Source organism: Theropithecus gelada, chromosome 7b (genome assembly GCF_003255815.1).
Source record: "Theropithecus gelada isolate Dixy chromosome 7b, Tgel_1.0, whole genome shotgun sequence".
NCBI lineage: Eukaryota > Metazoa > Chordata > Mammalia > Primates > Cercopithecidae > Theropithecus > Theropithecus gelada.
Window position 1 is genome coordinate 1760341 of NC_037675.1, and position 27141 is coordinate 1787481.

Genomic DNA, 27141 nt, shown 5'->3' on the forward strand with positions numbered 1-27141 from the left:
TACTACAAACACCTGCAAATTTCAGTCTGGAGGCTTTTTACCCCCTAACCAAAGGAACAACATTAGCCCATGTGCCAGGCAAACTGGAAGTGCCAGAGAGTTAACATCCCAGAAGCAGTCCTCAGCCAATGATGGGCAGGGCAGTTGGTGGATAAATCCCCCAGCTTCCTGCCTTTGCTGGGATAACTCTCTGGTGGCTTCTATGCTGTCCGTGAGAGTTCCCTAGGAAGAATGAGCTCCAGTTACCATCCACGGCAAGTAACTTGATTAATAGTGCACCTTGATTGGTTTCCATCTCCTCCCCGTCTCTCTCCCTACTCCCATGCTAGTTTTCCTGGGATCACTGCAAGAATAACATCAACACCACACACACACACACACACACACACACACACACACTCTCTCTCTCTCTCTCTACCTCTACACAAATCGAGGTCTGCTTACAGTAGAGCGCAAACCAAGAAAACAAGCTGCGCAGCCCACTTATACTACCCCACACTCTAACCATCAGGCTATACCTACTATATGAATGAAACAACAGGGGATTCCCCCTTCAGAGCCAATCCCAAATATACTCAGCCTTTGAAGGGTCCTGAAAATATGCACCTGGTCCTTACATCATAAACTAAGTGCAGACCTTAGTTCATGCAGTACGGAAATGTGTGATACCATGGAGGCGTAGAAAGGATTTGAGAGACATAAGTCATCACCTAAGCAGGCTTTCTGCTCCCCAGGGACCCAGAGAAGAGTAGAAAGAGGACATTTTTAAAGACAGTTGGTTTATATGGATGAAGCTTGGTAACATTTGGTTTTAAGAAGCAGAATTTCATTTTCTGTTCCAGGCAGGAGGTCAGTGCAGAAAGTTACCAGCTAGCATTTATTATATGTTTATTGCGGGCCAAGCCCTGTGCTAAGCACCTCACGTGCATTAGCTCATTTAATCCCCAAAGTTGAGTCCACCATATTGGAGCTGCTCTTTACCCTAGTATATGGAAGAGAAGAGTGAGGCTTACATAGGATATGTGACTTGTTCACCATCACACAGCTACCAAAATGGCTGAGCTGGGAATCCAGCCAGATCTCTCTGATTCTGAACCCAACTCTTAACCAATATGCTAAATGATTACTATACTAAAGCTCCCATTAATTAAACCATATATCATGTATAAAGCACCTAAGATACACAATTTCTAAGCTTCAGCACAACATTACAAGTTAGAATTGAGCCAAACACTTTGTAAGCGGCACAAACCCATCAGCCCTTTGAGGTATTAACTCCAATTTGCAGGTAAGAAAACTGAGGCACTGAAAGACATTTCTCCAAAGTCCCCAGCAAGTGCCAGTGCAGACAGCAAACCAGACTCAGCTCTCCCCACCTGGCTGGGGCTTCCAGTTCCACTGTGCTCTTCATATTACCTGCAGAAAGACACTATCTCCTCCTCTGCAATCCTTGCTGAATCCCAAATCTCTGTGCTTAGATGTAACTATGACTCATGTACACCTTCTACCTGCTCAGAGGAAGCCCAACAGTTGCCCTCCTGTATGTTCAGCCCCTGCCATGATCTGCAAGTTCCCCTAAAGTCCTGTCTTCTCAGAATGACTAGACCTTGTCCCTTCAGCTTTTGGTTTAATGAATTGGCCCTCATTCTCTGTTCATTCCCTGGAACCCATGCCATCTCCCTCACCCACCTCACATCCACATACTCTCACTGCTGAAAGTCTCCCCAAAGAGGCCTAAGTGAGCAAATCCATAGCCCTATCAAAATAAAAATATCTCATGGATTATATCTTCTTTTACCTAAGTCTATGCGGCTTTTCATTCTCAGAGAAGTAAATCAAATAAATCCAGTAATCTTTGTTGCCGCAAAATCTACGCTGGTCTTCTGATAGTACACTCCTTATTTTGATGACAAACTCCAAAAAATTTTTCAATTAGGACAATTTTGGCTGATTTACATTCAAAAAGAACCCCTTCTAAGTCTCCTAAGGAGAATAAATGCGCCATATTTCTTTAAGTATGCATGTCTGGCAAATCAAAAGGGTACCATCTGGTTCACATAATTTCTGCATAGAATTTCTGAAAAGCCTATAGAACATATATGGTCCACGCCTGCTCCAATAGACGCCAAAACATTCCATTGCTATTGTACAAACTGACTGAAGTTAACTGAGGCTAAAACTGGTCACGGTCCTTTTAAAAGAATATGAAGATCAATTAATTCCCTCAGAACACAGCTCACAAATTATAATCTACATACTTATTTGATTAAGTCACGTGAGAGAAGAAAGATAAACATGAAAATGACATCACCCCCAAGAATAATTTTCGAGCTCTGGGAAAAGTAAGTAGAGAATTGGCAAGAAAAGCAAATTGGGACTCTTTCAAAATGAAGCGAAGGAGAAGGCAAGATGAAGTTGGAATTATTAAAACAAGAAAGGAAAGATGATAGAAATGAAGTAAACCCAGCCAGGAGAGCAAGCAGTGTTTCCCTGGTGAGAAATTACAATGAAATGCACAGCAAAATGCCAAACAACCTGCAACCCAAAAATGATTCTTGAGTTCCTCCATCTAAGTAAATGAGAGTCCCCATCCTAGTCAACATATCACGGTCATTCTTCCCCCGTACTGTAATATCTGGCTAGAAGAGTTTGGTGTGGGACAGCCAAGTGAGGCATTAGCAGAGGTGACTTTTTGGTACTTGTATCTCCTGAACTACAAAGTAAGAATGTATTCCAGAGTGAGGCCCTCCCCAGGTCACCAGGATGAAAAAGAACTGTTAAGCATTGAGGATCCTCCAAAAATGCACAACCAAACTGCATATTCAGACAAAACGCTTCTAGTGTTCTATCCAGGGCTTCAGAAGCACGCATACCACCAATTCCCCAGACTTATAGTCCAGAAAAACTGTTGGCAAACTTTTTCTGTAAAGGGCCACATAGTAGTATTTCAGGCTTTGTGCTCCATGCAGTCTCTTGTTACAACTACTCAACTCTGCCCTTGTAATACAAAAGCAGCCACAGTCAACATGTAGGTAAATGAGCATGGCTGTGTTCCAATAAAACTTTATGTATGAACCCTGAAATCTGAATTTCATGTGACTATCATGTGTTTTAAATATTTTCATTCTTTTGATTTTTTTCAACCATTAGAAGAAACTATAAAAACCACTCTTAGCTCACAAGCTGTACAATAAAACAGGCAGTGGGCCATATCTGGCCCACAGGCCAAATTTTGCCAACCCTTGTTTTAGAATATTCTGTGTAATACAGAGTGTAAACAGGTGACCTCTGGCTCCAATGAATGTTGAAAGCACCTCAAATGTATATAAGGATTCAGATTCATAGGAAAGAGGCTAGGGAATTAGCAACAGATTTATTTCATGCAACGGTGACAAATACAAACACAAATATTTATCTCATGCAATGGTAACAAATACTGTACTGTACTTGCCTTGGAATCACACAAGCCTGCTCTCGAGTCCTGGAAAGACCACTTTCCAACTGTATAACCTTCAGCAAATTTTACTTGACCTTGCCAAGGCTCAATTCCCTCCTTCGTAGGAGGATAAAAATAATACTATTTTTATCTATTTTTTGATAGTTATACTATTTGGTATACTATTTGACAGTTTATACTATTTTTTGATAGTTATTATGAGGATTAAATGAGACCCTTCCACTAAAACACTTTGTATAGCATCCACTACATCTGCAAAATAAATCTAACCAGTATTATGATCAATACTCACCTAATGGTTGGTTAATTGACTGCAAAACATTTTTCCTGGATATGAAGATAAAATGTTTAGAAATCCTGACTTCTAATTATTTATTTATAAAAGACAAAGCTCCAAACAAAGTAGATGCCAGAGTTAAATACAAAAATGAATACAATAAAGAAAATTTTAATTTTGGTGCAGCATCCCAACTCTTCAGCAATCAGTAGTCTACAGACCTCAGATTTCTGTGCGCTGTGAGTGCAAAGGCATGAGAAAAGAATGCAAGCATTCATTGCTTCACTCAGCAAGCATTCCTCAAGACTTGTATAAGCAGTATCTGGTAGACAGGCACAGGAAGTAACCAAAATAATTTCAATACAACAGGTGACAATTTGTTTTAGGCAATGACTGTTTTTTCTTGGAAAATGCACTTGGTGACCTCAATGTGAATAGCAGAGATCCAGGATGGGTAAAATTCAAGAATGCTAGTTAACTTTGTATTTATATATTTATTTATTTATTTATTTTTGAGACGGAAGTTCGCTGTGTCACCCAGGCTGGAGTACAATGGCGTGATCTAGGCTCACTGAAACCTCTGTCTCCCAGGTTCAAGCTACTCTCCTGCCTCAGCCTCCCAAGTAGCTGGGATTACAGGCACACAACACCACACTCGGTTAATTTTTTATATTTTTAGTAGAGACGGGGTTTCACCATGTTGGCCAGGCTGGTCTCGAACTCCTGGCCTCATGTGATCTGCCTGCCTCGGCCTCCCAAAGTGCTTGGATTACAGGTGTGAGCCACTGTGCCCAGCCTGGTTAACTTTTTTAAAACAAATGTTTACAAAAAATTATAGTGTTATATATATAGTTATATTACAGTTATATAAATTTATTAAAATAGGTTTTATGATGCATCACTTTTACATTGAGCTAAGGCTCAATGAGACCACCAAGAATGGAATTATATCTGCCTTATAACATTCTAGAGAATACCTATTCTTGCATCCTGTTCTCAAAAGATTCCTAAATAGGTCATTACAAGCAAAGCACTCCCTCCATCTCATTTCTTGCCAGCCTTTGCTCAGCCTACTTGTGAGGCTGCCCACCCATTTCAAAGCCTGCCTTCTGCTACTCTGCCCACCCAGCATCGACAAATCTGTATCATGACTTGACAGCTCTCTGCCCTTATCTCCTATCATGCCATAGCTCTCACATTCTGCCAGCCAAGCTCCTTCAAGGGATTAACACAACAGTACATGGACAAGCGCTCAGTTCATTACTAGCCAATCTGCCTTCCAATAAGGTTTACAGGAACATCCTCAAACAAAAAGTCAGGAATTATCTCTACAGAGACCACATGCAGCTCCTGAGCAAACACTGGCCACGCTATGGGTGAGCAGGTAATTTCCTTCCACTATTCAAAATTGAGAAAAAGGCAACCTGAAGATGAACTATCCAAGCAATATACGCTTACCTAACACTCTGGGAAAAAAAAAAAAAAAATGTGTCAGCCATTTGGCAGTGGATCATAATAATTAATCACACGTTTCTTTGGCCTGCACAGCTTTTTAAAAATTTAAATTAATTGCCAATATTTCAAAACTAGGACATTTCATAGAAAATCTGGATTTTTAGCATCCCCGCTCCAAAAAAATCAAGAGGATCTAGGCAAAGAATAGGCTGAAGGTAAACAGAAGTAGGACATTCAGGCCCCAATTCACCATCACCGCTACCTGCTGAATGTTCATTCGACATTTAGCATATAATCACTGCACAACTACTATGTGCCAGGCAGTGTTTGAGGGACTTGGGATACCACAGGGATAAATAGGACAAGAGATTATCAGACAGTAATGTCTGCTAAGAAGGGATTTAAAATTGGGTAGCACAGAGGACTTCTGCTTCAGGGATGACGGAGTAGATACACTTTTCTCCATTCCTCACACTAACTACAATTTAAAACCCTGGGCATTATATAGAACACAAACATAAGACGACTCTGAAAGGTGGACAGAAGAAGGCACACCAGCTTGGGACCCTGGGACCCAAGAAAGGACATGGTCATGGGTTCCCTCAGTTTTCTTTTTCCCTCAGGTGTCCAAGATTTGGAGCTGAAGAAGCCAGCAACATGGAAATACCCATGGGCATAAAAAAAAGTCCCAACAGGCCGGGCGCGATGGCTCCCGCCTGTAATCCCAGCACTTTGGAAGGCCGAGACGGGCCGATCACGAGGTCAGGAGATTGAGACCATCCTGGCTAACATGGTGAAACCCCGTTTCTACTAAAAATACAAAAAATTAGCCAGGCGTGATGGCGGGCGCCTGTAGTCCCAGGAACTCTGGAGGCTGAGGCAGGAGAATGGCGTGAACCCGGGAGGCGGAGCTTGCAGTGAGCTGAGATCCGGCCACTGCACTCCAGCCTGGGCGACAGTGCGAGACTCCGTCTCAAAAAAAAAAACAAAAGCCCCAACAAAGATCTGCTGTCTCTAGCCAAGGGACCAAGCAAGGGGCAGCCTAAGAATAAAGAAAACATTTAGACAGTAACTGCTCTACTCCAGCCACACACCACAAAGAAAACAAAATGTGGCCGTACCCCCATCCACACCAGCAAAGGATGAATGGGAGCCCAGACTTCTACCCTTGCCAGGCTGAAATGAGGTAACCAACAGTCCCCTCCTCTCCTCACCCCTGGGGCAGTGTCAGAGAAGGCCAAGTAGACCCATAAGGCAGTAACAACACCCACCCCCGGGCCCCCGCACCTTTGGTGGTGGTGGTGGAGAGCATGTGGGGAGCCTGAACTTTCGGCTCAGTCAGCAGTAATGAGGTGCCCTTCCTCCTTCCCACTGCGGTGATGTCAGAGGATGCCTAGTGGAGAGTCAGAACTACCTGGTGGTAATGAGGCTGCCCCTCCCATGGTGTCAGTTGAGGCCAAATGCAGAGCAGTAACAAGGCACTCCTACCCCTCCCAACCAGAGACCTGGAGTGATGGCCTAATGGCCGGAACTCTCACTCCCCCTCAACAATAATGAGACCTCACCTTGAGTGTCAGTGGAGTCTGAGAGGAGACTTCTGTCACCTGGAAGTAACAAGGCAGTGCCCCTCATGTCCCCTACCAGAGCAATGTCAAAGAAAACAAGCAAAATCAGACAATTTAATTAAGATCCAGAGTCTCATAATATCATAGCCCCAAATGCCCAGATGTTAATTTTTAAAAAAATCATGGCAAGACCCAGAAAGATTTCTAGTTGAATGAGAAAAGACAATCACTAGATGCCAACACCAAGATCACAGAACCATTAAAATGATCTGACAAAGTTTCTAAAGAAGCCAACAAGCCACTGTGAAGATGCTAGAAGCAGTGAAAAATAGAAAGTCCTAGCACAGAAATGGAACATATGAAGAAGAGCTAAATGGAAATTTTAGAACTGAAAAATATAATAACTGAAATAAAAAATTAGCTTATATCTCACCCACAGAATGCAGAAACAGAAAAAAAAAAAATGTCAACTGGAAGATAGAACAATAAAAATTACCCAATCTGAACAACAGAGAGAAAATAAACTGTGGGGGAAAAATCAGAAAAAGAACAGAGCTGCAGGGACATGAGGCACCACAACAAAAGACCTTCATGTTATTAGCATTCCAAAAAGAGAAGGGAAAAAAAGGCAGGACTGGTAAAGCACTTAACAGTAGTTGAAAACTTTCCAAATTTGGCAAAAGACAGCCTACAGATTCAAGAAGCTACAGAAATCCCAAACAGGATAAAGCAAAAGAAATCCAGCAGGGCACAGTGGCTCAAGCCTGTAATCCCAGCACTTTGGGAGGCCGAGTCAGGCGGATCACCTGAGGTCAGGGGTTCAAGATGAACCTGGCCAACATGGTGAAACCCCATCTCTACTAAAAGTACAAAAATTAGCCAGGTGTGGTGGCACGCATCTGTAATCCCAGCTACTCAGGAGGCTGAGGCAGGAGAATCGCTTGAACCAGAGAGGCGAAGGTTGCAGTGAGCCAAGATCACACCACTGCACTCCAGCCTGAGTGACAAGAGCGAGACTCTGTCCCCCCCCAAAAAAAAAGAAAAGAGAAAAGAAATCCACACCAAGACACATCATAGTCAAACTTCTAAAATCTAAAGACAAAGAAAAAATATCTTGAAACCAGTGAGAGAAATGACACCTAACCTACAGAGAAAAACAATTTGAATTATAGCAGACTTCTCATCAGAAATCACTGTTAAATGAAATACTGTAGACAAATTTAATCGAGTTTATTTGAGCAAAGGGCAATTCATGAATCAGGCAGCACTCAGAACCAGAAAAGGTTCAGAGACCTCTGTCCAGTAGTATGACTAGTGAATTTTATAGGCCAGACACAGAAGCAAAGTCATGAAACCACTGGATTGGCTACAGCTAGGCATCTGCTTTATTTGAGCCGGGTGTGATGAGTTACTTGCCTTATTTGAGTATAATCTAATCAGCTAGCTGCCTGTGATTGGCTGAAACTTGGCTGTTTGTTATAGTTCTAAGTTAGCTTTTAATTTGTTTACATACTGTTTGATTGTGGTTCATCAAGTAGAAACTCAAAGAATGAAAACAGCCTCAAGGTAATAACCTCCTGCTTATTTAATTTAACCTTACAAAAGCCAGGAGAAAGTGGCAGAATATTTTTCAATTGCTTAAAGAAAAGAACCATCAACCCAGAATCTTATATCCAAAGTAAATATCCTCAGAAATGAAGGAGAAATCAAGATGTCCTCAGATGAAGGAAAACTAAGAGAATTTGTTACCAGCAGACCTACCCTAAAAGAAGGGCTAGAGAAGGTTCTCTAAACTAAAAGTAACAATAAAAAACAGAATCTTGGCACATCGGGAAAGAAAAAAGTACATGATAAGCAAAAGTATGGGTAAACATAACAGACTCCTTTCCATACGTATTCTAAATTATATTTGATGGTTATAGCCCAATTATAATACTGTCTAATGTGTTTCTAAATGTATATAGAAGAAATATTTAATGAAATTATATTATAAATAAGGAAGGCCAATGGAAGACAAAGAGAGGTTAGTTTTCTGCACTTCACTTGAACTGATAAAATGATGGCATCAGTAGACTTTGATAAGTCTACTGTATGTATATATACACACGGTATATATACAGTGTATAATAAGTTCATTGTCAGCCATGATAAATGCAGTACAAAGAGGTGTACTCAGAAACACTATATAAACCAAAATGGAATACTAAAAAATTTCACCTATCACACAGGAATACAGGAAAGAAAAGAAATTAAAAACAGAGTAACAAACAAATGAATACCCCCAAAATAAAATGGCAGCCTTTAGTGCTAACATATAAGTAATTACATTAAATGTAAGTGATCTACATACACCAGTTAAAAGGAAGACAGGCAGAGTAGATTACAAAGCATAACCTAACTATATACTGTCTATAAAAAACAAACTTCAGGCTGGGCTCAGTGGCTCATGCCTGTAATCCCTGCACTTAGAGAGGCCAAAGGGGGCAGATAACTTGAGGTCAGGAGTTGAAGACCAATCCTTGGCCAATGTGACAAAATCCTATCTCTACCAAAAATACAAAAATTAGCCTGACGTGGTGGCACATGCCTGTAATCCCAGCTACTTGGGAGGCTGAGGCAGAAGAATCACTTGAACCCAGGAGGCAGAAGTTGCAGTGAGCTGAGATCACGCCACTGCACTCCAGCCTGAGTGATAGAGTGAGACTCCGCTCAAAAATGCAAACAAAAAACTTCAAATATAGCAACATAGGCAGATTGAAAATCAAAAAATGTATACAGTATGCAAGCATTAATCCAAAGACAACAGGAGAAAAGAAAAAGAAAGTAGGATTGGCTATATTAATATCAGATAAAGTAGACTTCAGAGGAAAGAAAATTATCAGAGACAGAGAGGAACATTATATGACAATAAAAGAGTGAGTGCACCAAGTAGACATAGCAATCCTAAATGTGTAGGCATCAAACAGCAGAGCTGCAAATTATGTAAAGCAAAACTGGTAGCAATGAAAGAAGAAAGAGACAAATCCATAATATAGTTGGAGACTTATCTCAACAATTAATAGAACTAGACAGAAAATCAGTAAGGATATAGAAGAACTCAGTAACACTATCAACCAACAAGAGCTAATCAATATTTAGATGATTTATTTGGAATACTCCACTCAACAACAACAGATACACATTGTTTTAATGTACCCATAGAACATATACCAAGATAGACCATATCCTGAGCCATAAAATAAACCTCAAAAAATTTAAAAGAACTGAAATCACACAGAATGTGTTACATAATGACAATGAACTCAAAGTAGAAATCGATAATAAGAAAAATCCCAAACCCTTGGAAACTAAAAAAAATCTTCTAAATAGTCCATGAATCAAAGAAAAAGTCTGAAGGGAAGTCAAAAACACATTCAATTGAATGAAAATTAAAATACAACATATCATAATTAATGAGGCACAACTGAAGCAGAGATAAAAGGAAAGAATATAGCACTAACTTTGTACATTAGAAGACAGAAAAGGTTTCAAATCAATAATCTCATTTCCCTCAAGAACCTGGTGTGGAAGGAAAATATGCAGATAAACTAAGGAAGCAGAAGGAAGAAAATAATAAGGATAAGGGCAGAAATCAATGAGACTGAAAAGAGCAAAACAATGGAGAAAATAAAACAAAGGGCTAGTCATGTGAAAAGATCAATAAAATTGACAAACCTTTACCAGGATTGAAAAAGAAAAAGAGAAGACAAAAATTATCAATATCAGGAATGAAAGATGAGATATTACTATAGCCCTGCAGACAACAAAACAATAATAAGGGAATACTATAAATAACTCTCATGCCTAAATCTGATCACTTAATTCAAATGAACCAATTCCTTGAAAAACACAAACTGATAAAACTCACTCAATAAAAAATAGATAATTTGAATAACACTATATCACTATTAAGGACATTAAACGTGTAATTTGAAATTTTCCAAATGAGAAATCACCAGGCCTAGATGGTTTCACTGGAAAATTCTCTGAATTGTCTAGAGAATTAATACCAATACTACATAATCTCCTTCAGAAAACAGAACAGGAAAGAACACTTCCCAGTTAATTTTATTAAGGTATTAAAACTAGACAAATTACCAAAAAAAAAAAAAACTACTAAAGACCAATATCCCTCATGGATATAGACACCAAAAAAATACAACAAAACATTAGCAAACAGAATTGATCAGTATCTTTAAAAAAGTAGACATCACGACCAAGTGGGTTTTGCTGGTTTGATTTTTGAAAATCAATTAATGCAATCTGCCACATTAACAGGCTAAAGAAGAAAAATTACACAATTATATCAATTGATGCACATTTGACAAAACTCAATACTCATTCATGATAAAAATTCAGAAAAGTAGAAATAGAGGGAAATGTCCTCACCATGATTAAGAGCATCTACAAAAATCCTACAGTGAACACCACACTTAATAGTGAAAGACTGAATAATTTCCTCCTAAGATGGGGAACAAGGCAAAGATGTCAACTCTCACTACTCCTATTCAAATAATGCTAGAAGTTCTAGACAGTGCAATAAGGCAAGAAAATGAAATAAATAGCCTACAGATTGGAAACGAAGAAATAAAACTGTCCCTATTCACAGAAGACATAATTGTTTATATAGAAAATCCCAAGGAATCTAAAAAACAAAAACAAAAAATCCTAGAACTAATAAATATATTCAGCAAGGTCACAGGACACAAGATAAACATACAAAAACAATTATATCTTCATACACTAGCAACAAATGCATGGACACCTAAATTGAAAATACAATACCTGACCAGGCACGGTGGCTCACGCCTGTAATCCCAGCACTTTGGGAGGCTGAGGCGGGCAGATCACGAGGTCAGGAGATGGAGACCATCCTGGCCAACATGGTGAAACTCTGTCTCTACTAAAAATATTTTTAAAAATTAGCCGGGCGTGGTGGTGGGTACCTGTAGTCCCAGCTACTCAGGAGGCTGAGGCAGGAGAATGGCGTGAACCCGGGAGGCGGATCTTGCAGTGAGCCGAGATCGTGCCACTGCACTCCAGCCTGGGTGACAGAGCAAGACTCCGTCTCAAAAAAAAAGAAAAAAGAAAATACAATGCCTTTTACAATCACTAAAAAAAAAGGCATGAATACTTAGCTACAAATTTAATAAAACATGCACACGATCTATGTGCTGACAACTACAAAATGCTGATGAGAGAAATCAAAGAGCAAAATACACACAGAGATACACCATATCCATTGATTAGAAGACTTACAACAGGAAACACATCAATACTTATCAATGCTTTCCAAATGGATATACAGGTTTAATGCAATTCCCATCTATCAAAACTCCAGCAAGATTTTTTCATATAGACAAGATTATTCTAAAATTTACACAAAAAGACAAAATAACTAGAATAGCTAAAACAATTCTGGAAAAGAATAATGTGGGACAAGTCAGTCTACCTGATACAAGACTTAGAATGTAGCTACAGTCATCAAGACTGGATAGTATTGGCCAAGGGACAGATATATAGGTCAATGGAACAGAATAGGGAAGGCATGAATAGATCCACAGAAATATGCTCAGTTGATTTTGACAAAGATGCTAAAGCAATTCAATGGAGGAGGGATAGCCTTTGCAACACATGGTACTGGAGTAAGTAGACATCCACAGGCAAAGAAAAAAACCTAAGTCTCACACTTTATTAAAAAAAATTAATTCAGAATGGATACAGACTAAAATGTAAAACATAAAACTATATAACTTTCAGAAATAGACATAGGAGAAAATCTTCATGATCTCTGACTAAGCAAAGGTTCTTAGACTCCAAAAGTATGAGCCATATACAGAGAAATTCTTAAATTGGACTTCATCAAAATGTAAAACTTTTGCTCTATAAAAGATCTGATTCAAGAGGATGAAAAGACAAGACTCAAACTGGTAGAAAACATTTGCAAACACATATCCAACAGAGGACTAATATCTATAATATATAAAGAATTTACAACTCAACAGTTTTTTAAAAACCCAATTAGAAAGCAGGCTAAAGACATGAACAGACATTTTCCATAAGAGGAGATACACAAAGCCAATAAGCATATGCAAAGCTATTCAACATCACAAGCAATTAGGGAAATGCAAATTAAAACCACAATGACATATCACTACCCATCTACCAGAAAGGCTAAAATTAAAAAGAATGACAATAAATAATGGAGAGGATGTGGAGAAATTGAAACTGTCACACATAACTCGTGGGAATGTAATATGGTACAGCCACTCTGGAAAAGAGGTTGATAAGTTTCTTAAAAACCTAAACAGATTCAGCCTAGCATGCATCTCCCCTTGATACTTGCAAAGTAGTTCCTTTCCTCTGGGATAAATGTCCAGGAGTGCAATGTTAGATTATATATAGATATATATATCTAACATATATATATGTGTGTGTGTGTGTATATATCCAGTTGGGTGCGTGTTTCCATCTTGAGGCCTTTGTGGTTGCTGTTCCCTCAGCCTAGCATGCCTTTCCCCGAGTGTGTGTGTGTGTGTGTGTGTGTGTATAATCTAACAATTGCACTCCTGGACATTTACACCAGAGAAACACACACTTACATTCACAGGAAAATCTGTGCATAAATATTTATAGCAGCTTTATTCATAATAACCCCAAATTGGAAGCAACCCTAAAGTCCTTCCACAGGTTAATAGTTAAACAAACTGTGATACATCCATACCATGGAGTACTACTCAGCAATAAAAAGGAACAAACTATTGATATACACAACAACCTGAGTGAATATAGTATTACACTGACACTTTTTTAAAGCCATTCACAAAACGTCACAGACTGTATGATTCCATCTATATAATATTCCTGTAATGACAAAATTATAGAAATGAAGAAAAAAATAGTAGTTGCCAGGGGTTAAGGAGGGAGTGGAGGCAGGAGGGAAGTGGGTATGTCTATAAAGGGTGAAACAAGGGATCTTTGTGGTAGTGGACCTGTTCTATATCCTGACTGTATCAATAAAAACATCCTAGTTGTGATATGTACAATAGTTTTTCACAGTGCTACCACTGGGGGAAACTGAACAAAGGATACAAGAGATTGGTATTATTTCTTCTTTTTTTTTTTTTTTGAGATGCAGTCTCGCTCTGTCGCCCAGGCTGGAGTGCAGTGGCCGGATCTCAGCTCACTGCAAGCTCCGCCTCCCGGGTTTATGCCATTCTCCTGCCTCAGCCTCCCGAGTAGCTGGGACTACAGGCGCCCGCCACCTCGCCCGGCTAGTTTTTTGTATTTTTTAGTAGAGACGGGGTTTCACCGGGTTAGCCAGGATGGTCTCAATCTCCTGACCTCGTGATCCGCCCGTCTCGGCCTCCCAAAGTGCTGGGATTACAGGCTTGAGCCACCGTGCCCGGCCAAGATTGGTATTATTTCTTATAACGTGCCCGGCCAAGATTGGTATTATTTCTTATAATTGTGTGTGAATCTGCAATTACCTCAAAATAAAATGTTTAATTAAAAACACATAGAATAAAGGAACCCAATTATATTAAAAAACAATTATCAAAATATTGAAAATATTAAAATATTTGTGATAGGAAAAAAAAAATCCACCCAACTGGATGACAGACAAGAAAGGGCAAATGTCTATTTGAATTGAATAGCCAGGAAAGACCTCTCTTAAGAGCAGACCTTGATCTGTGCTATGATGTGAATGACAAGAAGGAACTACTTTGCAAGAATCAAGGGGAAAGGCATGCTAGGCTAAGGGAACAGCTACCACAAAGGCCCCAAGATAGAATGACCTTACTTAGAATACCGAGGGAGAAAAAAGAGGCTAAACATCATCAGGAGAGGAATGGGAGAGGCCAAGTCAAGTGAAGTTTCACAGGCCCAAAGAGGAAGCTTAGGTTTTATTTTAAATTTAACTGGAAGCCACTGAAGACATACAAACAGAAGAATGACATGGTCTGAGATACATGTTTTTATTTTTTATTTATTTATTTTTGAGACAAGAGTCTTCCTCTGTCACCCAAGCTGGAGTGCACTGGCGCAATCCTGGCTCACTGCAACCTCCGCCTCCTGGGTTCAAGCGATTCTTCTACCTCAGCCTCCGGAGTCGCTGGGATTACAGGCACGCACCACGATGCCCGGTTAATTTTTGTATGTTTAGTAGAGATGAGATTTCGCCATGCTGGCCAGGCTGGTCTCCAACTCCTGACCTCAGGTGATTCTCATTTCCCCGCCTTGGCCTCCTAAAGTTTTTTTTTTTTTTTTTTTTTTCACATGAGCTGTTTTTTGTTTGTTTGTTTGTTTTATACTTTAAGTTCTAGGGTACGTGTGCACAACATGCAGGTTTGTTACATATGTAGACATGTTTGGCCTCCTAAAGTTCTAAAGGATTACAGGTGTGGGCCACCGCACCTGGCCTGAGATACATTTTTTAAAAGAATATCCTGGCCATTGTGGGCAAATGAATTGTAGCTGGTCTGGAAATTGGTTAGGAGGCTACTACAATCATGGGGGCAAGAAATGATGGATAGGACCAGGATGATAGTAGCAGAGATGGAGAAAAGCAAATGGTTGTATTTTGAAAGTAGAACCAAGAGGAAAGGCTTGCTGATTAATTGGGAATAAGGGAAAGAAATGTCAAGGATGAGTCCTGGTTTTTGTTTTACTTTGAAATCACAAGAAGAAAAACAGTTCGGGGTAGAGATAATTAAGAGTTCATATTTGAACATCTTAAATTTGAGATTTTTTAAATATCCAAAGACAGAGGTGATGCAGGTACTTAGATTTATGAGTCTGTATCCAGGAGAAGCATCTGGGCTAGAAATATAATTTAGAGATAAATCAATGTATAGATTGTGTGTCAATCTGTGCAGTTGAGGAAGCCACCTTGGGAGCATGCAAAGTTAGAAAAGAGAAAGTGCCCAAGCCAGGGCCTGGGGTATTCCAGGATTTAGAGTCAAGGGCATGAGAAGGACCCATTCAAAGACACCTGAAGGAACAGCCACTGAGTCCAGAGGAACACTGAGCAAGTATAGAAGGAGTTGTAAGCAGAGAATAGTCCACTGGGTCAAATGCTGTTGAGAGCTCAGATGGAGAAGTGACCATGAGATTTGACAATGTAGAGGTCACTCAAGACCTAGGCAAGCATGGTCTCAGAGCACAAGAAAAGAAAACCAATTTGAATAGGTTGAGAAGACAATAGATAAGAAAGCAGATGGCCGGGCGCAGTGGCTCACACCTGTCATCCCAGCACTTTGGGAGGCCGAGGTGGGCGGATCACCTGAGGTCAGGAGTTTGAGACCAGCCTGGCCAACATGGTGAAACCCCGTCTCTACTAAAAATACAAATATTAGCCAGTGGCGCATGCCTGTAGCCTCAGGTACTAGGTAGGCTGAGGCTGAAGAATCGCTTGAACCCGGAGGCAGAGGTTGCAGTGAGCTGAGATCGTGCCACTGCACTCCAGCCTAAGCAACAGAATGAAACTCTGTCTCAAACGGAAGGAAGGAAGGAAGGAAGGAAGGAAGGAAGGAAGGAAGGAAGGAAGGAAGGAAGGAAGGAAGGAAGGAAGGAAGGAAGGAAGGAAGGAGACATGGGACAGCAAATAACCTTCTCACATATTTAAATAGGACAGGGGTGAAGAGGGACCTAAGATCAAGGGAGGGTTTCCTCCTTTCCTTTTTCAAGACAGGAGATACTAGAGAGGACGTCTGCATGCTGATGGCATCAAGCTAAAAAAGACATCAGAGAAAATTATCTCCCAATTTAATGTATTTTTCCAGCAGTAAGTAAAAAGAACTATAATCTGGGCACAAATTATACTATATTATAATCTGCCCAGACTATAATATAACCTTACTGTAATGTAATCTTACCATAGCACAGCTATAGTAAAGCCACAGATACACCCAAAGAGGAGATGGTAAGGGGAAGCCTTTATTGACAAAAAGGATAAGCTCATATAAGCTGCTTGGAAAGAGTTCATTTTTTCCAGAAGCTCAAAGCCAGACTCGGCATTAGTTCATTGGTGGAGATGCCATTACTAGGCAAGGGTTCTTTCAAGAGCATCTTATCTGAATTGCTACAGTTCTAAAGAATGTCTAATGATAAACCTGGTCATAGAAATGTAAGCATATGTGCAGAACATTCAGTCACAAAAAGAATGAGATATGTGAAAGATGTGAAGGAATTTCTTGTGGAGTTATTTTAGAAAGTCCTTGACATAGCCTTATCTCGGATATGCAAGCATGAGCCCTTCTCCTTAATGCTTCCCTGTCTCAAATTTGTCTGAGTCTGACAGAACAGATTTTTTCCTCATATCTGCAACTTTCACACTTCCCCCTTTAATGAAGATCTTTCTTCGGAGAAAGATCGATCAGCCTGTAGTCAGGTTTTGAATGCCCCTGGGTGCTGGGATGGACCTGTCCTGGATAGATACTCTTATACAACATCAGGGGCAGGTGATTATCAGCTGGAAGTCAGTTATCAAGCCATTTTAGCCACATGTGAGCAACAAGAAGGCCATAAGGAGAAGCTCTCAGGCTTTGTCTGTCTGGATGTCACCAAGTTTGATTTTGTCTGTTCCATAGATGTCGGCTATCATTTTAAGACACTGGACAAACATCACTCTATTAGAAGCTGCATTTCTGCAGAAATTTGACAGACATTAGGTACATATTTTTAAAAGGAAAATACAAAGTAAAAACAACAGGAGTATGACAAATCTACTTTATGCAATGGTTCTGCCAAGCCTAAGGGCAATCAACCAAACAAATCAAAGGACCATGGAGAAACTGGGTAAGACTTGCCATAGCCATTGAGTAGTATTCTATGACTGGGTTAAATTAAAGCAGACAGTGCTAACTCTGTAAAAGGAACCACTAGTACAATATGAACAAAAAGTTGTTAGGGATATTGCCAAAGCTACTCAGTAGGTGGACTAAAGGATTTCTTAGATCAGGTTTTGTTAAGTTACCCGTAATTGTTACCGATTGTGAAATTTTAATTATGGCATTATCCTGTCAAGTCAAAAAAGGAGGCATTACAAGGGGTAAGAATCTCATTATGATGTCTTGTTCCAACGGCTTTGGGAAACACTGTCCACAGCATGAAGTCAGCAATTTTGCAGTCTAAATGCCCCTGGCTATGGCATCAGGCTGTTTGGTGAACTTTCTGTGTGGCCCACATATCAGGCACAAGGCTTGTCCCTTGTAATTTATATTAAGTTGTTTAGTTTTAGCTTACAGCACTTTAGAAAAGAACGGTTTCCATTGTTAGTAATTCTATTTAAAAACTCTATAGGAGAAAATTGGATTAGAGGAACCTAGAAGAATTTAAGATCCAATCCCTTCTACAAGTATATAATAAAACCTGAAAACAACTCACAAGACTACATCTAATAAAGGGTATATCAATTGTCATCCTAATTTTACCAAAGTACTCAGAGCAAGACTAATTTGTATGTAAAATAAATTAGTTTTACCAGATTTGTTCTGAGTATTTACGTAAGTACAGTGAGAACAGTGATTGAATCTCAGATTGAACTTTTTTTTTTTTAACTTTTGAAGCAAGAAGGCCAAATCAAGGTGGGCTTCAGATTTTATCCGAAGTACCTACAAGAATTTTTAAATATGATGTCTAAGTCAAACCTTGCTAATACAATTAATATTTTAAATTGTATCTTGTTATTTAAAAAAGAGATTTTTATCAAAATTATGTAAATACATTGTCATAAAATAAAAAATACTCATGAATAGTTTTTTTTTTTAATTTTAGAGAGATAAGGTAGGGAGAAAAAGCAAACATTTTAATATTATTTACAAGAGTAAACATAATCAAATTGCTATAGGTACCTTAAGAGAAAAGTTTCCTTAAATCCGGAAAATAAAATATTAAAGAATTAGCAATATTTTAAATGAAAGTAATAAAAATCATAATCCATTATCAGTTTAGTCCCATGTAATTCATTGTTGCTCTGTTTGATCTCGGTTAGCAGTTTCATGAATATGTCAGTTATTTTAATTAGAGTTTTGGAAATTTGTACTTAATCCATTGATTTTTAAGTTATCAGTAACATATTCAAGGCCACTTCTTAGTCTTTTCCATGAATCTGACTGCAGATGACTTTATGAGAAAAATTAAAACTGTGGATGACAAAAATTTAGAATAGCCATGGTTAAAAATTCGATGAGAATTCATTGTAACAAACAATTAACAAGGAAATTTAGTTACTTCTATTGGGTACAATATTTTAAGATAACAACCAGAATTATGATTCACAGCATCATACCAAGACCATCAGACTCTCATACAGTTTACATAGTTTTTAGAATATTCATATCAACACATCCACACACACAGTTTTTTAAAGATGAACATCACTTATTAAAGATGATGCAGTTTTTCTAAATAATCAAAAAACTAATAAAGACAGCACAAAGCACAGTAAACTCTTAATAAAACATGAAAGCTCTGTTTCCCAGGCCATTTACTGAAAAGGCAAAGAAAAACCTCCTGCGATATGAGTACTTCTTCCTTTGGGAATCCCATTTAGATAAACTGGAAGTCAAACCTGATGAAACGGTATTTGAATTCAATTAGACACTGGAAAAGTATGTGTCCAAGGTTATGAGTATATATCATATTATAGAAGAAAAATGTAAACAAGGAAACCAGTACCTTGAGCAGTGGAATGCATGGCTTTTAGAAAAATTAAAGGCACATGAAATTGCCTGGTTATATGGAACAATTTAGACACATCAAGAAAAGCCAAAGCCAGGCGTGGTGGCATCCATCTTTAGTCCCAGTTACTTAGGACACTAAAGTGAGAGGATTGTTTAAGCCCAGGAGGTCAAGGCTGCAGTGAGCTATGAACACACGACTGCACTCCAGCCTGGGCGACACAGCAAGACCCAGTCAAGGAAGGAAAGAAGGAAGGTAGGAAGGAAGGAAGGAAGGGAGGAAGGAAGGAACAGAGGGAAGGAAGGGACAGAAGAGAGAGAGAGAAAGGAGGGAAGGGAAGAGAAGGGAAGGGAAAGGAGGGGAGGGGAAATGAGGGGAGGGGAGGCCACAATAACAGAGTGAGAACTGGAGGGGTGGAGGGGAAACAGCCACAGGAACTGATGAAAAACTTGTGAGTGAGAGAGTCACCACTCCAGTTAAACAAGAAGGTGTACCTTTTCAAGGAGAGAAGGAAGAAGAGCAGAAGGCAATAATGCATGACCTGCAAATTGTATGTCGTGAGATGTGGCAAAAAGCCGAACTCTTGAGATGTGACTCTGGAAAGCTTTAAGAGCAAAACTCTATCTCAAGAAATGAAATTATCATTTTAAATGAAGAAGGCAGCACTTTCAGTTTGAAATTAGGCAGAAATCGTAAAACATGAAAAAAGCTGTAGTTCAGAAGACGGTTGAAAATACAAAGAAATCGATTTCAGAATTAAAATCAAATCCTGTTGCAAGTTTTTACAAGGAGTAGATCAACATTCTGAGAAAATCTTGTTGCTCTGGTCCTGCATCAGTCTATCCCTGATACCAAGGCTAAATTCTTAAATTCCCTTCCAATCCCAGCCAACCTGATTATACACAAAACTCCCTTTACAAGACCCATCTTTTATAAATCCTCCACGACTTGTTTGACCTGCCATCATTTTCTTAAACCCTAGTGTGATGGCTAATGTTGAGTGTCAACTTGATTGGATTGAAGAATGCAAAGTATTGTTTCTGGGTGTGTCTATAAGGGTGTTGCTAAAGGAGATTAACTTTTGAGCCAGTGGACTGGGAGAGGCAGACCCACCCTCGATCTGGGTGGACACCATCTAATCAGCTGATAGAGTAGCTAGAATAAACCAGGCAGAAGAATGTGGAAAGACTAGACTGGCTGAGTCTTCTGGCCTTCATCTTTCTCCCATGCTGGATGCTTCCTGCCTCAAACATTGGACTCCAAGTTCTTAAGCTTTTGGACTCTTGGACTTAAACCAGTGGTTTGCCAGGGGCTCTCGAGCCTTGGGCCCAGACTGAAGGCTGCACTGTTGGCTTCCCTACTTTTCAGGTTTGGGGACTCAGACGGGCTTCCTTGCTCCTCAGCTTGCAGATGGCCTATCGTGGGACTTCACCTTGTGATTGTGTGAGTCAATACTCCTGAATAAACTCCCTTTCATATATACATCTAGCCTATTAGTACTATCCCTCTGGAGAATACACCCTTCTTTGTCCTACAGTGAAATTCATCCAGGAGAGAAGAAACAATAGTGCAGAGAAGAGATGCAAAAAGAGCAAAGTCCCTGAGAAAATGAGAGGAGATGGGATTGGAAACACAGTGGTGTGACTAGCCAGGTGTGTCTTCCACTGTTGCACTGGAGAAGCACTGAAGCACTACATATGAGCTCACAAGACCCTCCAGAGTTTTGATTTGTAGCCCACAAGGAAGAAAGGTGGACAAGGATGAGATGTGACTCGGATATCAGATTCACTAGGGAGGACTCAGTCATCCAGCCTGAAATAGCAGCAGCCTCTAAGCAGCAGCCTCTACCACTGACGGATGATTTGAACAGGTGAAGTACTTAGTAGCAATACTGTTTAAGGAAGATGTAGCCAGGGACAGGGAAAAGACCCCATTATCCACTGGATTTGGAAGTCAGAAGGGGCGACACCTGGCTCAGGAAGGTCACTAGCTGCTGGTGCTGTGTGTGGTAAAAAAAAATTTCCAGGGATGACCCTGGAAATTGGGAAGGAATTCCCATGAGGAAGGCATTTCAAAGAAATGGAATAGTTAGAATTGGAAACAATGCCTCCCTGATCTCGTCAATAGTACTTCTCTCAGACTCTCCCCCCAGCTCAACACTTTTCCAGGTTTCTACTGAAAAGCAAAAGCTAACTATCCACATTTTGCTGATTAAGATTCTCCAGAATATGTTCACCATTTAGCCGAACACTGTGTCACTTGTTTCCTGACAGTTTTATTTTCTGGGTAAAGCATGCCAATAATAGCTTCCCCAAATACACATGACATACCCCCACACACACTTAACTTTGGGAAATTAATTTACATTCAATTTGTTAATAAAGCTGAAAAATTAAACTAAAGCAATAGGAAAAAAAATCCCTGCTTTCAAATGCATTTTTTAATCAAATTCCAAGTGATACCGTGAGTTACATTTACTTTATAGAACAAAAAGTCCCCAGTGGTAAGAAATACTTAGATTGTATTATATCCTTAAGATATTTTTAAAAATCAAAATCAGGCCGGGCGCGGTGGCTCAAGCCTGTAATCCCAGCACTTTGGGAGGCCGAGACGGGCAGATCACGGGGTCAGGAGATCGAGACCACCCTGGCTAACACGGTGAAACCCCGTCTCTACTAAAAAATACAAAAAACTAGCCGGGCGAGGTGGCGGGCGCCTGTAGTCCCAGCTACTCGGGAGGCTGAGGCGGGAGAATGGCGTAAACCCGGGAGGCGGAGCTTGCAGTGAGCTGAGATCCGGCCACTGCACTCCAGCCTGGGGGACAGAGCGAGACTCCGTCTCAAAAAAAAAAAAAAAAATTCTTTTTAAACAGCTATCTTCACACCCTGACTTTAAAGAAAAAAACAGATCAATTAATTTATCAAGCAATCTATGTGAAAAGGAGCAAGAATGTTTTAGCTTTAATATATTTTCTGATGCGTCTAAGAGAAAAAAATAAATCATTATGGATTTTGCAAAGTGCATTTTTATCTTTCTCTCTAATGAGATAGTGAAACAAGAGACATTCATTGCCTCCCTAGGGAATCTCATGATTTACAAAGAATATCCTTCCCTGAAGCATTTACCCCTAAATGGCCAGCTGTACAGTCAGTGATTACAGGGAATATGTCCAGGCCCCTCATGACCCCTTATCATTTTTCTGGCTAATGCATTAAAAGAGAAAGGGGGAAAAGTTGTAAAAAAGCACTGTGTTCAAAGTTCCCCTTCTTTCTGCCCTACAAGCACTGTCCTTTAATCTCTGGCATGTGTTGCTGAGTCACATGACGGAAGTTAAAAGGCAGAAAGAAGTAAATTTAGCATGGAGCCCACAAATGTCATCAGTAGATGGTTAGTCTTGGGAGAGAAGGAGAGGAGGAGAAGAGATGAAACTGGTCCCTGGGCTTTTATGGGATGCGGAACAAGAACGCTGGAAGACAAGAAGGTCCAGAAATGGAAAGAATATGGCTATTGGTACTTTCCAGGTCAGAGCACACACAGGTGTGCCCTGAACTTTCTTCTTCAACAATAAATGCTGTCAAGAAAAATTACTATGAAATAAGCATACAAATACAAATCAGTGAGTGGAAACACAAATGTAATTATTGTAAGCTATATTTTTATTGGTGAGGCACCACGTTTAACAAGAAACCACAATGCCATAGCTATGCTATTTGTATTTATTTATAACAGCTCAAGCTACATCTCTACCAGAAGAGTAAACAGCTCTGTCAAAAAAAAATCTTGTCAAGAGAAAAAATATTTAACTATGCACTTGAAAAATTTGGGTTCTAGTCTCAAATGTTGAAACTTAGAATTAAATATTTTTGTTAACTCAACTTATATTCTTCTCATTTTAGCATATTTCTTCCTCTTTCCTGTTGGTCTCCGTGTGCTGCCAAAATGATGCATAATCCCCAGGGTTTACGGTTGTTCATTCTCTGTAAAGCAGGGTTTTTTTTCCCCCAGAGATAGGGAAGGTATCAGGAAAAAAGGAACAGTTAACCAGGTTATAGTTAATTTTACCTTGCCTATCTTTCAGAAAACTAATCTCAGTTTGCCATGGTCCTGGATCCCTTATCTGTAAAAGGTCCACTTTATCATCTTTGTCTTACTCTGAAATGCTTAAAGTAAATTACTTAAGAATTTCAGCACTCAGATGTCTACATACATACACACCCAGAGACACAGAGACATATGCATATCACTTTATTGAGATATATTTCACATTCCATACAATTCTCTTAAAGTGTAAAATCCAATGGTTTTTAGCATATTCACAGAGTTGTGAAACCATTGCCACAATCAATTTTATAACAGAAACATAGCTTCTAAATTCCCTGAGTCATCATACAGATAGAAACCAAGGTCCACATGGGTTAAATTATGTTCCCAAGGTTACAGAGCTGGTCAGTGGCTGAGCCAGACCTAGATCCCTGGAAATTATTTTAGCCATTGACATCATCTGGGGCTCCCTTCCCCTGCCTGGGGAAAATTCTGTATGAATTAAAACCTGCTGTTAAAATGTTGTCTGAGAAAAACATCTGGCATTTTTTATTATTGCGCTCCCTCATATTATATTAAACCGATCTGATTTCTCCACCAAATTGTTGCATTGCAAGATTTCTTAGAAAGACTTCTAGAACATATTAAAACATATCTACTGAGTACTTTTAACCACAAAACATGGCTAGGAAGCCCAGAGAGAATCTGTGATGTCTCTCCTTTCAGGTAAAGACATAAATTCTTTCAGCTCTTGCAAAAAATTAAAAAAAAAAAAGACTAAATTAGACCTTCTGCTCATTTCATTTTTAATGGACTGATTACAGATAGTTAAACCAAACTATCCATGACTGGCAAAATATTTCTCCAATGCCAATAACTTCCAAGGATTTCAATCATTCATTCTGGTTACTGGTCAGAAACCAACTTAAATCACCCAAGGGCTTACATTATCTCTGAGATTTGCTTATCTTTCAGATTTGCTCCTATGAAGTCCATAACCAATAAAGGAAAAGTTTTTGAAAGAGGAGGCTTATTTCCTGCCAATGCTAAGGAAGCCAGTGTAACAAGCACAGCCAGCGATTACTCTGGCACTGCTCTGCCCACAGCAGCACTCGGCCTCCTGGCTGTACCAGCTGACAGTACTCCACAATACCTAGCTCACAGCAGCACTTGTTGATTGCTCCTGCCTTTAAATGCCCCCCTTCCATGATGTTCTTCTCTCTCCTGTAACCTACCAGTTTTTTCTTTCCTGTGTTGTGCCACCCCAAAATTTCATCTATTCAATAAATATTTATTGAGTCGTCACTGCTCATCAAGTATTGGGCTAAACATTGTCCCTAAATGTGGGTGCTCTCTAGAGTCTGTCTTTAACTCACTGTGCCTTTTCTCACTTTTGTCTACACACACATTTTTAAATCTCCGTTTAGGCTGGAAATCACCAAAAATCTGTAGCTCCAGGACCAGCCTCACCCCCTGAGCTCCAGGTCAGGATATGCACCCCAACCCAGGCCAGTGACATCTGAATGTCCCAGAGACCCCTCAAAGTCCCTGGGTTCAGCGGTGAATCCATCATCTCCACCCTCGCATGAATAGCCTCTCCTCCAGGGCCCCTTAACACCCTGAATAGCAGCACTGTCTACCCAGTGCCCACAACCATAAACAGCATCACCCAGTTTCCATATGGAAAGAGTGGGAGTGAGGGGACAGCAGTGGCCTTCAACCTGGAATTGGGGCTAGAGGAAGAGAATCTTCTAATTCCAGTTGCTTTCTATGGGCCAACTTGTGGGAGAAGCAGGATGAGACCTCACCACAAATGTGGACGTTGAATGAAATCTGTCTACCCTGGCTCTAGCAAAATGGGGGCTGGGGTTGGGGAGAGAGGTGGTGAGAAGCAACAGACCCAGCGGTGCTGGTGGGGAACAGGTTTTACAACATGAGCTCTGCCATAGCTGGAAGAGCCTGCAATGTTGATGTTGAAAAACAAATTTGCTTGTCATCAACACACACACACACACACACACACACATCAATTTCATGACACACACACACACACACACACACCCCAATTTCATGTCTCCCTGCCTGTTTTCCTGTTTCCTCTGCTCAGAACGGCTTTCCTCCTATCCTCCCACACCCTCAACCATAATTCCTCCTCATACTTAATTCTCAAATGACATGTCTCCTCCTCCGGGAAGCTCTCCCTGACGTCCCCACTGTGTTATTTGCCATCCTCTGTGCGTGGAGGTGTGTCTAGCACTGTTTGTTTACGTGTCTGTCTCCGTGTCTCCCCTGCAGGCTGTCAGCTCTTTGAGAGCAGAAGCCTAATGCCCAGCCGCAGGCCCACACCGGGAAGACGGTGGGAAGGGGAAGGACTGCGGTGGAGAGCCCCAGCCAGGGAGCCGGGGACAGTCCAGCCGGGACCATTTCGAGGCGCGCGCGGGGAGCTCAGCGGGACCCAGCCAAGCGCCAAATACACAGCATCTCTGGAGACGCCGGTGGCCGGTGGAGGATGGGCCCCCCACGAGGCGCTCCCAACCAAACGGCTGGAGACTAGGGGGAGGCCCTGTAGGCATCGAACTCCCTGTGGTCGTCCTCCCCTTGCGCGGGGTAGGGGCCTCCCCACGCCCACTCCGTCTCCGCCGCCCGAGTCCCCGCGGCCGCCACCTCTGCCCTCCGCGACGCAGAATCTCTCCGATTTACAACGGCCCAGGGCAGAGCCGGGGGCCAGGGAATGGGAAGGGGAAGGCGCCAAGACGCCGAGGAGAAACAGGCGGCCCCTCACCCCACCCTCGCGCCCTCCTAGGCGGGAAGAAATTGAGCCTCGAGAGAGGCCCTTCAGGGAACAGGAGTCCCAAAGGCCCGGGAGCCTCGGGGGAGCCGCAGCCTCCGCGTCCCCCTCCCTCCTTCCCTCCTCTGCGCCTCCCTACCTGGCTGGCTTTGTGGAACTGCTTCTTCAGCCCGGCCACCGACATCGCGACTGCGACCGGCCGGGGCGAGGTGGTCTCAAGGCTCGGCCGGGCCACGCGGCCGCGACACGCTCGGGGAGCGGGAGCCCGGGCCGGTCCCCGCGCGGCTGGGCTCCGCCGAGCCCGCCTCCCACGGCCACGGCCACAGCCACAGCCGCTGTCACACTCGCACACACGCGCGCACGCCGATGGCAACACTGCGTTCCAAAGCCCCTGCACAGCCCATTGGCCAAGCCGCAGCGATATGCAAATGAAGCCGTTGGGGCCGCCCACGCTTCATTGTTGCGTGGAGACCTGGGCGACTGGAGCGGCGCAGAAGACCGGCCTGGGAAGCTGGGCGTGGGGATGGATGTCCTGAGGGTCGGGGGAGCACAGCCGCACAGTGCTTCTTGCTGGGCGCGGGACGGTATAGATCTAGCTCTGAGATTGTCATGGGTACCGGGAGAGAGATCAGTTCTCTCTGCTTCTGGGTCTTGGTGCGAAACCGGCTTTGGCTCACAGGGAACATCGCCTCCCTCCGGCGAATTTTCGCTAGGTGTATGTTTAAGAAAGGAAGGCTCCGAAATGCGCCTAGGGAGGGAGAAATGCAACTGGATGGGGGACCTGTGGGAGGAGGAAGCGGTCTGTGGGTGACGGGCTTTCTTCTCTCTCCGCGCG

General features: G+C 41.3%; 1 protein-coding gene across 6 annotated transcripts in view; it reads right to left on the reverse strand.

The window, feature by feature from the left end:
* SH3GL3 (SH3 domain containing GRB2 like 3, endophilin A3) overlaps nt 1–26796 on the reverse strand; it is a 167789-nt gene extending 140993 nt beyond the window's left edge. For all 6 annotated transcript variants that reach the window (XR_003120464.1, XM_025391823.1, XM_025391819.1 and 3 more), the window contains exon 1: nt 26446–26796. Coding sequence is in view for 1 of the 6 variants with exons in the window: in XM_025391819.1 (XP_025247604.1) it covers nt 26446–26490 (45 nt within the window). In the remaining 5 variants the exon portion in view is untranslated. The remainder of the gene's footprint in view (nt 1–26445) is intronic.
* Nucleotides 26797–27141: the final 345 nt, after the last annotated feature.